Raw genomic sequence first — 16,235 nt, 5'->3', positions numbered from 1 at the left:
GGAGAACAAGAGAGAGAGGCTGCAAACTGGGCCCACACTGCTGCATTCCTCTGCAATGGTAGGCCACCATGTGGGCTTCGTTTCAGCTCTTCATTGTAAGTCAGTGGCACAGATAACCAAGTGACCAACTCTGTGAAAACATGCAGAATGCAAAGCAGTTCATGCAGTCAAGTGGATTGGTTTTAATTATGATTTTGAGATCAAAAATTGCTTTCCCACAGGGGATATTTTTAAATTATTTGAACGCCTCTTTGTATTTTTATATGTCTTTACTTAGGTATGCTCACAAGCATACCACGTCTTCACACAACTCTGAGGCAAAGAACAAAGCCCAGAGCAGTTCTGGTTTTACTATGGTTTGTGCCATGTGTTCCCAAATAGCTGGCTTTCTTTACATGCAGCTGGACAATGCAGTTAGGAAAAGGCAGCAGATGGCTGAGCAGAAATCTTTTCTGCAGGACCTCAGATGTTACGAGTAACTGGTAATTTCTTGTGAAGGTTCATCACTGAATTGCAGAAATACACACTGTGCTATAAAACCTTGCTAGAACAGGGGAAGGGGAGGAAATTAAGCTCAGTGCAGTTACAATTATTAACTTAAGCCCCCCAGCTAATTTCTTGCCTGTTGGATCTGGTGTGACTTTCAGAGTAGGTATGAGAAGAAAAGGTCTGTTGTACCTCTGCTTTTAAGCTTCAGCATCCACTGTAATGGGAGAATGCATAGAGCTGGTATGCAGTAACTGCTGCAGTTCCTGTGGGTTGAAATGTTGTTCCAGGTTTTTGCTGACTGGCTTGCTCTGACCTCTCCCCTTTGACCATGATGGACGTGGCTATTTCAGCGGCTGCTGCTTTAATCAAGCGTGGGTGTGAAGACCTCTGTTTCTTCAGTAAGAAAAGAGAGGAAAGAGGATACTTTTAAGGCATAAGTAATACAGAGTGTACAAGTTAGATGATGGTATGATGTTGTTTTTCCTCCATCAAGTCTAAAACCTGGCTCCTGGAGAGCAGCCCCTCACAGCGGGTAACGGGACGTTAACGCATTTCAACCCACAGTAACCACATGTGCTTCCTGTTAATGTCCAGACTTTGGGCACAGACTGCAGCACTGGGTTGCATAACTGCACAGACTGCAAGTGTTTTCACATCTCTGACATGCAGGTGCTAGGAGGTGCCATGGTGAAAAGCCTGACAATACAGAAATTTTCCAGCAAGAGGACCCCTGGTGATAGTATATAAAAAAATATATGATTCAGATAATATTATGACTTTTTACTCAGCATTACTGTAAAAGTTGCGTCCAGTGGAACAATAACGCAGAACACAAATTGTAAATAACATAGTGTATTTCTAGTTTTAATTTTTATTTTGTATTTATTTTATAGAAACAAGCCTCTGAAATCATAAAATTGTCAGCAAAACTAACAGTTACGTGCTATTTGCTAATTCTTGGGATAAAACTTAGGCATCTCACCATTCCAGCTTGATTTTGGTTGAAGAAGGCCAGATGCTGGGTCCTGTACTTGGGTCACAACAACCCCACACAGTGCCACAGGTGTGGGGATGAGTGGCTGGAAAGGTGCACAGCAGAGAAAGAACTGGGGGTGCTGTTATCAGCTGTATGTGATCAGTGTAGACATCTACTCAACCCAACAAGGGAATGGAAACACCCTCACAGCCTTTCCTTCTTGTCTTGCCTGTCTAACGTACACAGTGAGGAAGGAAAGCCAAATGTTACACTTAGCAGGTGGCTTCTCATTTTTGTGGAGCATTGGTCTGCAGCTTGATTAGCTCATAGGAAAAGCTGAGTTTCTTGTGCAGAAAAAATATTCTTTTCAGGAAAATATTCTTACTCTGAAGCTATAGAGAAAATTTGCCTTTGGGTGGATTTTTTTTTCCCCCTGTAATGGCAGCAATCTCTTGGCTAACAGCAATAAGAGTGTTAAACTCATGTGAATCTGTATGAGACACCCTGGCTTTTCTCTCTGTATTCATTGTGCTAAGAGAAATGTTTGTGGGTCAGAGCTATGACTGTTTGTTGCACGTTGCATGCCATCTATTCCAAACAGAAATATTGGTTCAAAATTGATTTCCAACAGTTTGACAAGCATCATACAAACCCAGTAATTAGATCTGTGAAGTGAAATGTCTGATGTCATTTTGCCTTCTAACCATACTAATGAAGTTAGGCTGAGAGCCGATTTGTTACCTGCAGTGTCTTAGCTCAATGAGGATAAAACAAGCTTTGCAGTTCAGATTTAACAATGCAGACATAATTCTTTTTCTCACTCTCTCCAAATACTTATGTAGTGAAGGCAAATGGCTGTAGACACTCCATTCTGCTGCCAGCTGCTCTGCAGTAAAAGTCTAAAACAGGAGCTGGACTGGACCTCTCACTGGTACTTATGGGAGAGAGTGGAACCACCTCAACGTTTTGGTCAGTTAACTCCTGTATTTTCTGAAGCCAATTGGCAAATCTGTAGCCCTGTTCACCAAAATTTTCTCTGCAACAATTCACTGGTTTGCACCCTTTCTCTAATCCCCTTTTCTCCTTTTAGTCTGATCAACAGGTGCTCCCACTGCATGCTAAGCTTTGCAGCGCTTCTTGGTGCCATCTCCAGCAGTAGAGCTCTGGCTGGAAGCTCGGACTGGCCGTGGTGTTTCTGACAGATAACCTGCACTGGTCTGCAGGATGAACAGTTTTTGCTACACTTACCTTTGATGCTTGATACTGCTGAGCGCCAAAGATTTGGATCCCTTTTAAAGGAAATTAAGTGTTGTATCAGCCTGATTTTTATTTGATCCTGGCTTTTGTAGTAGATCATCATTGTGTAATTACTGCTGCACATTCAGACTTCTGATTTGCACATGCACCCAAAGCTCCTTTGTCCTATCTACTTAAGAGCTTGAAGTGAGGTGTGTGATAGTGCAGGAAAAATGGAGGTGTGTGACACCATAACAGTATCCAAAGACATGGACTGGGGCTACCAACTGTGCCTTATGCTGTATTTCCTGCAAAACAATCCCTTAAGGTCCTTTTTCTAGAGTACTTAACTGCATAAGAAGCAATGGCAAAATGTTGGAAAACAGTTATCTTAATGCAGAGTTGGAACCCAGACATCACTAGCTGCAGCTCATAGGTAGCTATGATGGACGTGCTTTTTCTGTCCTTTTCATTCTTTTGAATGTCCTGATATTACCATGAATGTTACTAACAGTGACATGATCCAGAACGGTGGCTTTCAGCCTCCTGAATAATGCAAGGCAAACTATTGCCAATACACAACACGTATGCCTGACTACTACAGCTTAGTGAAGATCTGGAAATCTTAGGTGTTACAAAGCTGAGTAATTTTTAGCTGTAACCTTTTTTTGTTCGAATGACAGGAAACAGGTAACTCAGTGCGAAATTCCAGATGCTTTACTTAATTTTTTAGCATCATCATTTCTATAAACATACTGACACATAGTTGGCTCAGAACTGAGAACTGCACTGCATTATATTTAACTATCCAGTTGTTGCCTTCTAGAAGAATTGGGACCAAACAAGTAGAAAAGGGCAAATACACGTATGTATTTCATATACTGAAGAGCATTGCTTTATAAAATATACATGATTTAAGCTAAAATGAAAAGTTGATTCAAAAGATCCCTAAAGTTGAGTGGGATAATTTTCATCTTCATACCCTGAGAAAAGAAGGCCAAGAAAAGGGAAATTAGTAATCAGTCACAGCAATCTGTAGTTACTGTAAAACATATTAAATATTTGGTGTTATAAATTTGATTGTAATGAGTAAAAAATACTTGATTCTTATGATTTCATGCAAATACTCAAGCTGCTGTCATGTAATATTACAATCAATAATTGCAATATGCTGTGACTGTTGAATGAAGCCTCTCTTGAGAAGCCAAAGTAGAGGAATACGCTTCGTTTTTTAACAGCTTCATTTTCCTCATTTATTTTACAGCATTTGTAGAGGGAGAAGCAGTAAGAATGTGAGAGGAATTACAAGTATCTGCAAGAAGGCAAGACTGGAAAGGAGTGGGAGAACATGGAAAACTTGTAATCCTTTTTTTAAATTTAAACTTAACACATTAAAAAGCTTAGCCTAACAACCTCTTTCCAGGTTGTCACCTGTATGGAAAAAGCCTACAGGCTCCTGTATGTGCAAGGAAGGGACTTGAACAGGTAGAACAGCTCTACTGAGTGACCCATGAGAAGGACAGTAGTATCCCAGGACTGTCCCATCAGAGATTGTACTTCGTATAAAACCGGTTTCTGTGGTCTTAAAGGTAGCTGTTTTTTGAACCACAGGGCTGAGAGGCCCCAGCTAAGTAGAGGCTTATGTAAAAGTGTTAATTTAAATAACTAGAAAAGAGAGAAACTGTTAATGTCAGTTTGAGCGTTAAGGCACAGGGGTTTTGAAAATACTTGTATGTGGCCTAACTCACGTGAAATGCAGTGGGAGGTTGGATTTAATATTGTTTCATTGAAGGCACATTTGGAGTTTCAATTTTGTTTCATTAACAGACTGTTGAGAATTTTTGGTCCATCCATAGTCTCTTCTTTTGGGAGTCACCGTGTATACAGGGAGCAAATGGCTTTGTTCACTCTGACCGACATGCACAGGAAAAAATGTGCCAGCAGCAGACTCCAGGGCTGCATAGAGCAAGGGGAAGTGGAAAGGTGGTGGTGCCTTCAGGAGTGGTCTTCAGCAGCAAGTGGAGTGCCAAATTCCCAAATCCCTGTGTCAAATCCCCAAATCCCTGCTCAGCATCTGGCTCTCTCCTGCTGCTTTTGGGCTAATGGGAGGATGTGCTTTTCTCATGCTCTCACTTGAACAGCTTTCAATGACTTTATTCACTTAAATGTAAAGAGATGACAGTTTAATTGCCTTTGGCAATGCATTATTTCTTACTCTTTAACCCATTTGATAAGAGTTTAAAAAAAAGCCTGAAGACCTCTTCCTCCCTGGGCAGCTTCTCTTGTACAAGTGGCCTGTATGCTACAGGAGGGGTACTCTGTTTTAAGAAGAGAGTTTCATCTTGCAGGGAGAAACAAAAGAAAAGAATATCAGTATCATATACACAGCATTTATAATGGGTTTTAATATAAGTCTTAACTATTTGTTTCTAAGTGAACAAATAAGCATATGTTTACGTGCTTCGTTAATTCTGGGTATCCTTAAGTTCTTGTTAAAGTGATCTGTCTCTCCAAATGCACTTGAAGACTTTGATCAGTTAGCTCAACTATTAACAGTATCTCTCTGCTATATAATTTTAAATATTAAAGAATACAAGCATGCAGAACATCTAGAGGAGAACTCAAATGTGTGCTTTCATTACTGAAATAAAGCATACAGAAAGACTTATACTTTATAGCTCACTGTGTATGCATTGGGAGAAGCTACTTTTGTGGCACAAATGCCCTTCATTGTTACTTACCAATACCAGTATTCAGTGACACAAAGAACAACTGTTATAAAATTCATTAGCATGCAGATGCTCTGGTGTTTTGTTAATGCATTTAATTAAATACAATAGCTTTTTTGTTTGTTTTTTTTTTATTTTTCTGTCCTTGAATGGATTTGTATTATGGTATAGAATCTAGGCTTAGAGTTGCTATTTAAAATGTTTTGCACTTCTACAACGTGTCACATATCCATGTTAGTTACTTTCTCTTTCATTCAATTAAGAAAATAATTTGGGGGCTTTAATGGTTTCTAGTAAGTTTGAAGGTATCTTTTCAGGAAAACCAAAAATCCCAAAGTTGCCAGCAAATATGTTCCCTTTCCACACCAGTGAAGCCTTCAGTGACAATTAGTGTTGGTAAAATAATTGCATTCTGAAGAAATACTTTCAGGTGTTTTAAACCAAAGACAATATTCTGGCAGTTACCCAACATAGTTTTCACAGAAGAAAAAAAAAGTTGCACAGCAAAACTGCACATTGTGTTTCATGCTGTTCCTGTCTTGTGTTGTTATCCATAAAATTATTTCAGAATTGTTCTCAGCTGGAGAAAAGGTTTCTTTAGTGCCCTGTGGGTGGGCAAAATCATATGGAATGACTGTGTGAAGTCTAAAATTGCTGTGGTGAATCAGCAAAGTACTTGAGCCCAGAGTACTTTGAGAACATAACAGTATTTGCCAGATCCTACCCCTCTCCTGGCAACAAGTACCAAAGCAAATGGAGCTGTAATGAGGTAATTAGAAGCCCCTACAGTATGAGTAACTGTAACTTACTTCTGAAATTTTGCACCCCATTAACTCCAAAAAACATTTCTGACACAGGGTGTGTGGGAAGTGTCTGCTCTGAAGGCTACTTCTCAAGCAATGACCTACTAATATTCTTTTGGTGTTCCTTGGAAATAAGGCATATTCCTCAGTGGATGCTGTTTCTTTCAGAACAATAATAATAAAGGTTTAGACTAAAGAAACCTCCATAAATCTTTTTTGACACTGATAGAAGGAGCTACTATAGGTTTAGGTTAAAGTGTGCTGCAGTTGATTCTTTTCAGATTCTTTACTGCATGTATTAGAGCATAACTGTGGAGAAGGCAGCAGACATTTCAATTCCACTGTAGAAGTCTGGCTTGGCACCTTTCTTGGCTAAAAGCTCAGCAGTTTCTGATAACTGGGTCACTTTTCACAAGCACTAAATGCAAATGGGGCAGTTTTGCTTTAGGCCTTCAGCATCAGTGCCAGGATGTCATATATTGAGGCCAGGATCATACGTGGAGAAAAACTGTTATGGGAGGCCAAGCAGAAATAGCAGTTCAGTGTTCTCTGCCTTTTTTAAGTGACAAAAGTTTAAATAATTTGAAAAGCTCCCCTCGTTAAACTTGTTTTATCAGCATTAAAGTTACAGTGAGGGATTCCAAATGGGGATAAAACCTTTAGGTACAAAAGCTCTGACATGAGGGAAAGGGAACATGTGCTTGAGAAGGTGCAGTCCTGCAATGTTGCTTTAATTATTTATTTCCCCCACAGCCTGTTTTGGAGAAAACCAGCAAATTTTAGAGTTGTGCTATTCAAGGGAAAGGACAGGAATTTTGATTGTTCACTGATAGCCTCCTCATCAGTAAGCTTTAAAATTAGTTTTACTTGTGCTTCAAACAACCTGTTGATCTACTTAGAAACAGGTTTAACTAAAAAAAACCCAACACCTAAAACTACTGCAAGCTTTGTGTGAGAACATCACCCTGGTTTCAGTTCCAAGACAGCTTAATGTTCTTAAAGGCTGGTAGAGAACATAGTTTCATTACAACTGCACATATTACGGGTTTTGTATGAAATGAGCATCTCAAGGCAAGGGAAAGAAAGCAGCATTGTTCCAGGGCTGTTTTTCACAGGCCTGTATTCATATCTCATCCTTGTTGTTTGCAGGAGAGGCAGATGTGAACCAGAACAATGGGACCTCCACGAAGAGCCCAGCGGTGACAGACCCCAAAGGCACAGCAGATCCGAAGAATGCCTGGCCCGAGGCCAACCCAGCTGACACGACTGGTCGCCCCCACTTGATCCGCCTCTTTTCCCGAGATGCCCCAGGAAGAGAAGACAACACCTTCAAAGATCGGCCCTCAGAGTCAGACGAGCTACAGACCATCCAAGAGGACAGTGCAGCAGCTTCAGAGAATTCGGATTTGATGGCTTCACAAAAACGCTCCTCTTTCCGGCACGGATCAAAAATGGCCTCTGCGAGCACTACAGACCATGCTAGACATGGATCTCCAAGGCACAGAGACTCGGGTCTACTTGACTCGCTGGGCAGATTCTTTGGAGGTGAAAGACACGTTCCCCGGCGGGGCTCGGGCAAGGTGAGCTCTGAGGAATAGAGAACTGCACAGCTACAGCAGGAGAAATAAAAGTACGATTAAACAGGAAGGGTGGGACTGAAAGGAAGGTGTAACTGCTAATAATGCAAGAGTTGACTTAGCCAGCAAGACGGTACTTGCTGATGTGTAATTTAATGCTTGGCTTTAAACTGAAAACAACGACAAAAAAAGCATAGATCTGGGAAACAAGAAGAGCTATTCTGGGTGGTAACAAGGAGTATTAGAAATCCAGGTGGCTCTAGAAACATTACTGAGGGGAATTTTTATGAACATTCAATGTGGTATGCATTTGTATGCTGTGGCATTTAGAGAAACTTCAGTCTGCTTTTGTGTGTTGTTCTTAAATACGTGCAAAACTGAGCTGGATAAGAGCACTAAATGCAAGACAATCTCTGGATAGTTTAGCACTAACTGAGGGACAGACTTGGAAAGAGATGTTAGAAAAAAAACTGTGGCCAGATTCTCAGCTTGCTTGCACAAGAGTGTATTTTAAGGTCGGTTGATAGCATTGCTGAGGAGATGGCTTGACAAATATTATCCTGAATCCCAGGTGTACAAAATAGTCCAACTGCTTTATTCTGGCAAGAAGAGAAGATTTATATTCTAAGCATTTCATATTAGAAATTGTGTAACAGGCCATTTCTTCATTATTAATTAAAAAACAAGGTATTGATCAAAGGATATTACTTGAACTCCTTCCTTTTCCAGAATTAACCCACCTCCTCTTGAAAATTTATGCAGATGCTGGTAGTTCATTATTGTTCAAGTGGCAAATTTTAAGATCTTTTCACTGTACCCTTTGCCATCTAAATGATAACTGGAGTCTTGTGTTTGTGTGTTCACGCACTACATAAGCATTTGAATGGAACTACTTGTAGGGCTGTAAAACCTTTGTTTTAGCTGAATATATTGTTTGATAGAGTTGCTCAAGTTGTGTGTTGCAAAAAAGATTTCTCACAGTTGCCAGTTGGGTCCAAATTTTTCAATAACCTTTGACAACCTTTGCTGTCTCTTCAATGGTTCTAACCTGTGATGCTTGCTGGGATGGGGGAGCACACGCAGCTTTCCCAAACTGGCTCTCTACTCGTGTTGCAGTGGGACAAGATAAATACTACTCTGTGGTTTAAAACTGATTTGTGATCACACGACAGCTGCAGGCTGTCAGTGTACTTCACAGCTCTGCACTTGGAAGCACAATGTATAACAGCTCTTGTAATGTGTAGACCACTGGATGAAAAATACTCTAGAAACTTAAAACCAGAAGCTTCTCACACTTGGTTGCCAGTACTAAGCAAGCTGTGTAGTTTGGTCTTTTTTTCCTCACATTGACAAAATGAGGCCTTTAATGCTTACAGCAAAGATTTAGCAATTATGTAGTTGTTTCTGTAAGTATTCAATGTTCATACATGCAACAAGCAGTTGCTGATAGAGTGAAGCAAATCACTTTTCTTGCTGTTACTGCACATGTTGCTGCTATTTTCTGGAACCTAGTTGGCTAGCTCAACTCTTGCTGTTCTATGCATATACTGTGTTACTCAATGAAAAATAGTATGTGACATGCTCTTTGTACACCAAGGAAACAATACCAAAAACTTAGATTCTGCTTACAGAATATACAGAGGTATGTACATCCTTGCTTAGCAATAAAATAAACTAACCAACTCATTTTTTGGTAATGATGACTAGAAAATGGCTGCAAGTTGTACAGGTTCTGTATGTTATCCTTTGGCATGAACATGATCACTGATTCTCTACAGATCCCTACATAATTATGTATGAGAGGACAGGATATCTTCTGTGTTACCTCTGTTGCTGTTCAGTAAACTGCTATTTTGAACCACTTAAATGTCTGCAAAACAGTGCAAAATCATGGTCAATTCTAATATTTTACCTAACAGAAGTAGTTTGAGGGTTTTAATAGCAATTACATATAATGTTACAGAGTTCTGACTTGAAGATCTCAGCTGGAAGCACAGAGTTTTATTGCCCTTGGCAGAAGTCGGTCACATTAGGACTTTCAGTGCTAAAGCATCTCTAGCACTAGTTCACACAGGGATGATATGATGCATGAAAACATGTCCTAGGAAGCTCTGTTGCAGGAGGGTTTCAGTGCAGAAAATATTGAGCAAGTGGCACAGACAGTTATTTCAATTATTATTGATTTAGCCTTTGAATCAATGCCTTTTGGTTTCTTGTATCAAGGAAGTCATGTGGTGTCCTTTATTTATATATGTGTGTGTACAGGGGAAATCTAGATGGCTGATTGATAGTCTTATTTGTGCTTAAAAATTTGTGCTGAATTTTGTAGTGTGAGAGTACTGATAGATGATGGTGTTAATGAATGAGCTGAAATAAAGTCCCTTGATGGTTTTCCAGACTCCACCTAAGTGAACAGGTCTTTGGTAAATAAGATACCATGAAAAGCACCTTAAAGGATGAATTTCAAAGGCTTTAAATTGAAGAGTTCCAGGAGCCGCACTGCATATTTGTTTGCACTTGTTTTGGATTAATTTTTGAAGCATTTCAAAGCAATTTTAAGCTGCCTTTCTTGCAATCTTCCTTTTGCAGCCAGCCTGTGCCCCAGTGGGAGCGTGCATCTCAACTACCCACACCAGCAAGCACAGGAATGCAAAGACAACACTTGCTCTTTGTACAGATTTAGGGCTGACATTCAAGCAAAACACATTAGAAATTCTTTGTGGAGGCATTTTCATCTTGTGTCCATCCAACTGAAAAGTACATTAATGAATAATATTCACTATTGTGTACAGAAAGGTGGGGTAGGAACAAAGCAGGGACTGTTTTGTGGCCTCCTTTTCTCCTGTGGAGCAGGTTCTCCCTTACTCTGGAATTCTGAAGCTAATTTAAGAGTCTGTGGGAGTTCCATGGGAGTAAATAAAAATAGAAATACTGGAATGTACAGAAATGCTCCTTCTCCTTTAACGGGCAACAAGTGCATTTGCCATTGTTCCCCCAACCCTGCCCCATCAAGATTTCAGATAACTGAAACTCAATCAAAAACAGCTTGTGTTTTGTATTAAGAGGGTTTTTTTAAGGTAGCATATTCCAAACAAAACTATTCTTGTGCACAGCCTAAATTTACTTGTATTAAAGAAGAATTTATAAGATTGACAGAAAGAAACTGCAGTGCAGACATTTTAAAAAGCATGCAAGGCAGTAGTGCAACTATAAATTATTTCCTTCTAATCTTTATAGAGTATTTACCTAAACATTTGTAAAGCTTATAAGGAAGTTTGGTAAAATGGTCAAATTCTTCTTGTGCCTCCTAGATATTTTAGCCTGGATTCAACTTCAGTATGTACCAAGTGCTTTTTTGTTGATGCTTTGTAATTCTTTTTTCTGTGATTTTTTTTTTTCCTGCTAAAGTTTGGATTGTGAAACAAGAACTGCTCTGTCCTGTTTTAACATTGCACATTAACGTACTAAACTTTAAACTGTATTTGTGACACACGTGCAACAAACCAAAATATTGTGAGCGATGGTAAATACAGGATGAGTCCAGACTTATTGAAAGATTAAATCCATTTTCCTTTTACATTATGCTTCACTTTTGTATGCAACCTTGTAACCTTCTCCTGTTGCCTGGATAAAGCCTTGCTCCTGTGTTTCCTTACCAATATGTGTGTGTTTGGGTGCAAGGCTGACACGGGGCTTCTCCTTCCTAAAGACAGATAAAAGGTATGAGGAGCACTGGACTAAGTTCTTCTCAAGTTGAGAATGAGGGTTTAGCATCAGCATTTCTTCAACAGCAGTTCCAAACTCACCCAGAGTTCAGCAGTTGCTGTAATGGGGATGTATAGGAAGGGTTGCGATAAACATGCAGAGGGAAAAAGTTTAGAAACCACAGTCTTAAATAATGGTGTGGATGAATATATTGATCAGGACATCCAGGCACCTTTTTTCTTTTAGCACTTGTGACTTTGTTCACATTTCCTGTGCGAGCTTTATTGTGTACTACAGCACCATGAAGACTTTTAAATCAATGCTAGTCTGACTAGTATATTATGTGATTTCAGTAAACACTTACTGTGATTTTTATTTCCAAGTCTTACTTTTCAGGGAGTGGGGTTGCTCATGAGATACTGTTTTGTAAAACCTGCTGTGCAAGCAATATGCTTGTGAAATATTTTTTTTTATATAGTTTATGGTGGTTGTAACAGTGATTTTGTTTTAATCTTTTGCTTTATATGTGCTTTATGTATTCATTAAAATGTTTACATCACAAAAAAACAGTGTACTAATGATTTAATTTGTTTTAAAAACTTTAATCCATTAACAGAAGTTGCAACAAGCTACTTTAGTTGTGTGTGATGGGGTTTCAGATCACTGAAAGAGGCTGTATGTCCTACAGATTTTCTGAAAGCAGTGTGTTGGACAGAAATGGATAAAGCTTGTCTTCTGTAAGGAAAGGGCTAGGTTTTAAATAACTGAAGCTGCTAAATCCTGTGTTTGTGCTTTATGATAATGGGAACTCAATCCGGCTTCTCTTTTTTGTAACAAGTAGTAATGAGTAACCTAAAAATTAATTGGTGTATCAGAACAGCCAGTTTGATTAAAGCTCATTTTGCTTGTTTGGGAAACCTCAGAGCTCTTTACCTGTTCTAAAAAAATTGCAACCTGTACAAAACAAGCAAGTATCAACAGGTGAGTCCTGGACAGTACAGGATAAGTGAGAGGCTTAGGAGCCAACATTACATAGAAACCGACATGTTCATTTAACACACCTATAACCATCAACATGCTTATTAACACATTATTTAATGCACCAGAACTAATTATCTCTTGCATTTTCAAATAAATTATTGCCTGAAGCAATCATTACAAACCATAGGAGGAATTTGGAAGTTGGACTAGGTTAAGTGCCACCTAGAAGAGCAAGCATAAACTTCTGGTAAAGCACTAATGATGCTCTGTGCCCAGCCTGACTACAGATGGATAGCAGGGTTTATTCAGGACTGGGACAGAGTAGTTGGGGCTCACTGGCTTGTAGTAGAAGTTGAAGAAAATGTTATGACAGAGTGGACAGGAAAAACCAATGTGCTTCACTGCTTTTACCATTGTTTCTGTGGAATTTTTTTTGGCTTTTAAATTCAGAAGTCATAGAATGGCAGGTTGGAAGGGACCTCGAGGGTTATCTGTTGCATCCTTTCTAGGTAGGAACACCGTTCAGAGTGATGGCCCAGCACCTCTTGTCAAGCTGAGACTATGTATTTAGTAACAGGTTAAAATACCAATTAATCAGCTGAAGCATTTTTAAAGATCACCATTTCTACTTAGTCTACCATAAATTACTTCCCCTTTTCATTAAACTTCTAACAGTGTCTTCCAGTTCAGTCTTTGCTAGACTATTTCTAGATTCTCCTATCCACCAGTAGGATGTACTAATAAAATTTAAGAGGGAACTAGCAGCGTGCTCTGAAGAAGAGCAAGTGCTTGGTGAAGTTGCAGCCTTATTGACAGGCTTTAACAGGGCCTCTGGAGAGGCAGCGGTCGCAGCTTCAAGATCTGTTCTTGAAGGCTGTTCTGCAGCAGTTCCTCTGTTTTTGTGCATTTTAAGATCTGAATTTAATTTGACTGCAATATACCCAGGGAGTGGTGTGTGTGTTTAAAACAAGTGAGGGGCAGGCAAAAGCCCCAGAACTTGCACACAGAAGGTCAAATGGCTGTGTTCAAAATGTAGCATGAGTGTTTTCTCTACTTAACATTAAATTTTTCTCACTGTGCTGACTTCTCTGCAGATGAACCAAATTTATAAAGAAAAATTGCTTTTAACACACACTTTCATATTGGGGTGATTTCTGTCACATATATTAATTTCTTGCAAAATAAGAACCGTGTTACCCTTAGCACCTTCCATCCTAGAATGCCAAAATTAGTAACTTTGTTCTTCAGCTGGTTTGAGATTGCACAGTGCCAAGCTCTGCCCAATAGAAAACTGAGGCAAAAGTGTTTTTCTTGACGTTATTTTGTACCGCCACCCTGGCACACCATTAAGAACAATTGCTGGCTTTCATTTTGTTTACTGATAGAAAGTACCTTGCCTTGTTCCTGAAATGGCTTCCCTTTAGACATTGTCAGTTCCCTATTTCACACTGAAGTTGCTTGATTTCATTTCTCAGCTAAAAATCCTCCACTGCCATTTTCAAGTGCTTCTGCTGAATTTCTCACAAAGCAATTTAAAAAATGTTTGTAAAACATGGCAAAATTGCTGCTGCAGACCCAAGGTGATCCTTAGCTCGGTTTACACCTTTTCATTATTCATGCATCTACTTTTTCATATCTGATATACATCATACAATTAATATGCCTTGAAAACTGTACAAGCCTCAAGTTCTGGGTGGTCTGTCTGCCCTCCATTTTATTCTGACTATATTATTGGAAATTATACCTCTAAGTGACTGTTTTTGTTTCAAAGAAATAATCTATTAACCTTGGCAAATAAGCTATTAACCTTGCCACATCTAATTATTTGAAAATACTAAACCCTCCTTGCTATTACATTCTCCCCATAAGTTATGTTGACGTAGACAAGAGTACTTTTAACAACATGTACAAGAATTTAGCTTTTCATTTTCTTACCTATTAAAGGCAGAAAAGAAATAAAATGGGCCAGTCCTTTCAAAGTTGAGAACAGATGAAACTAGTTGGTGGCTGGGTGAGTGCGTGGAACCTGAGAGATGAAGTATTTAAAAGCATTAATCTTACCTTAACATTTTTCTTCTCTTAATTTCTGGTCTGCACCTGTAAAGCAATACTGTACACCTGGTATTTACAGTTCATTTTCCAAATAATTATATTCTTGTTTCTCATTTGAGCTTCTTGACTACATGAAACAGCTAGGCAACAAGCCTTTTATACATTTTTACAAATGTCTGCATTCTTGCTAATAGCTATGCCCACACTGTTATGTTCTTTTGCTGTAGCAGCACCAACTGATGCATCTCCACCAAATACACTAAGCACAACTAGAGGTTGGGTGAAGAATGGATTGATAACAGACCTGAGGTGAAGGACTTGGGGGTGTTGGTTGATGAGAGCTCAACATGAGCAAACAATGTGTGCTTGCAGTCCAGAAAGCCAAATATATCCTGGGCTACATCAAAAGAAGTGTGGCCAGTAGGTCAAGGGAGATGATTATACCCCTCTGCTCTTGTGAGGCCCTATGTGGAGTACTGTTGTCCAGTTCTGGAGTCCCTCAACATGATAAGGACATGAAGCTGTTGGAGCAAGTCCAGAGGAGGGCCATAAAGATGATCAGAGGGCTGGAGCACCTCTCCTATGAAGACAGGCTAGGTGAGTTGGGGTTGTTCTGCCTGGAGAAGAGAAGGCTCCAGGGAGACCTTACAGCAGCCTTCCAGTGCCTAAAGGGGCTACAGGAAGGACTGTTTACAAGAGCTTGTAGTGAGAGGACGAGGGGAGGGACAGTTTCTAACTGGAAGAGGGTAGATGTAGGTTTGATATAAGGAAGAAATTCTTTAATGTGAGGGTGGTAAAGCCCTGGAACAGGTTACCCAGGGAGGTTGTGGATGCATCATCCCTGGAAGTGTTCAAGCCCAGGCTGGAAAGGGCTTTGAGCAACCTGGTCTAGTGGGAGGTGTTCCTGCCCATGCAGGGGTCTTGGAACTAGATGACCTTTAAGGTCCCTTCCAACCCAAACCATTCTATGATTCTATCAGTAGAAATTTACCATTGTGAATACTTTTTTATGATGCCTTTCACATCTTGGCCATACACAATGAAGTTCTTAAGGCTGTGATGTTTGTTGGTAGCAGAAGCTAACCTGGCAATTACCTTGAGAATACTTATCAGCCAAAGTTTCATTTTTGCTGGAGTGATCATTCTCAAAAAAACCCCCAGAAAACCTACAAAAACCCAAAGCCTTACACTAGGTTTCTGTGGTGGATCATTTCAACAAGGTTTAATCTGCATCACTGATACCAAACTGATAAAACAGCACAGAGGACAACAGTGAATATGCATCAGACACTGTGTCCAAGCAGTTGAAGAACCTCTGTAATGAAGAGTGTTTGAATAAAATGATAAATGCTAAATCAAAGCATTGGGTTTTGCCCCTGAAACAATTTTTAAAGTATCACAGCAATGGAATAAATTGTAAAAGGAGAAAAACCCAGGAGATGAGGTGGCACCGGTTCCTCACTCAGGACTCACTATTAAAAAAAACTACTACCCTGAACAACTGCCCTGATTCTTATTTTTTCCTCAGTAATTCTTTTCCTCTCACCTAATTTGTGAATCCTAATCATCAAGGCACTAAGGAGTAAGATGGTTACAAAGAACTGTGATTCTGGATTATAAATTAGCACTTACCTCTCTTGATGGTCAGTGTTCTCCACTGTTTTCCCCTTCATGCTTTCTTCTCATC

The 16,235-nt window shown here is 39.6% G+C and overlaps 1 protein-coding gene across 3 annotated transcripts in view; it reads left to right on the top strand.

The window, feature by feature from the left end:
- Positions 1-16,235, top strand: part of MBP (myelin basic protein) — an 86,165-nt gene that overhangs the window by 56,393 nt on the left and 13,537 nt on the right. The window contains exon 3 of one of the 3 annotated variants that reach the window (XM_010008824.1): positions 7,383-7,988. In XM_010008824.1, coding sequence (XP_010007126.1) covers positions 7,383-7,831 — 449 coding nt within the window. In that variant the 3' untranslated portion in view covers positions 7,832-7,988. Of the gene's footprint in view, positions 1-7,382; positions 7,989-16,235 lie in introns of those variants that run through there. The other 2 variants (XM_010008825.1, XM_010008826.1) reach the window with 2 other exon arrangements.

The sequence above is a fragment of the Chaetura pelagica genome, unplaced genomic scaffold, assembly GCF_000747805.2.
Source record: "Chaetura pelagica isolate M959 unplaced genomic scaffold, ChaPel_1.0 scaffold312, whole genome shotgun sequence".
NCBI classification, from domain to species: Eukaryota; Metazoa; Chordata; class Aves; order Apodiformes; family Apodidae; genus Chaetura; species Chaetura pelagica.
The sequence above is the reverse complement of the archived record's forward strand: the minus strand, read 5'-3'. Positions and strand labels throughout refer to the sequence as shown.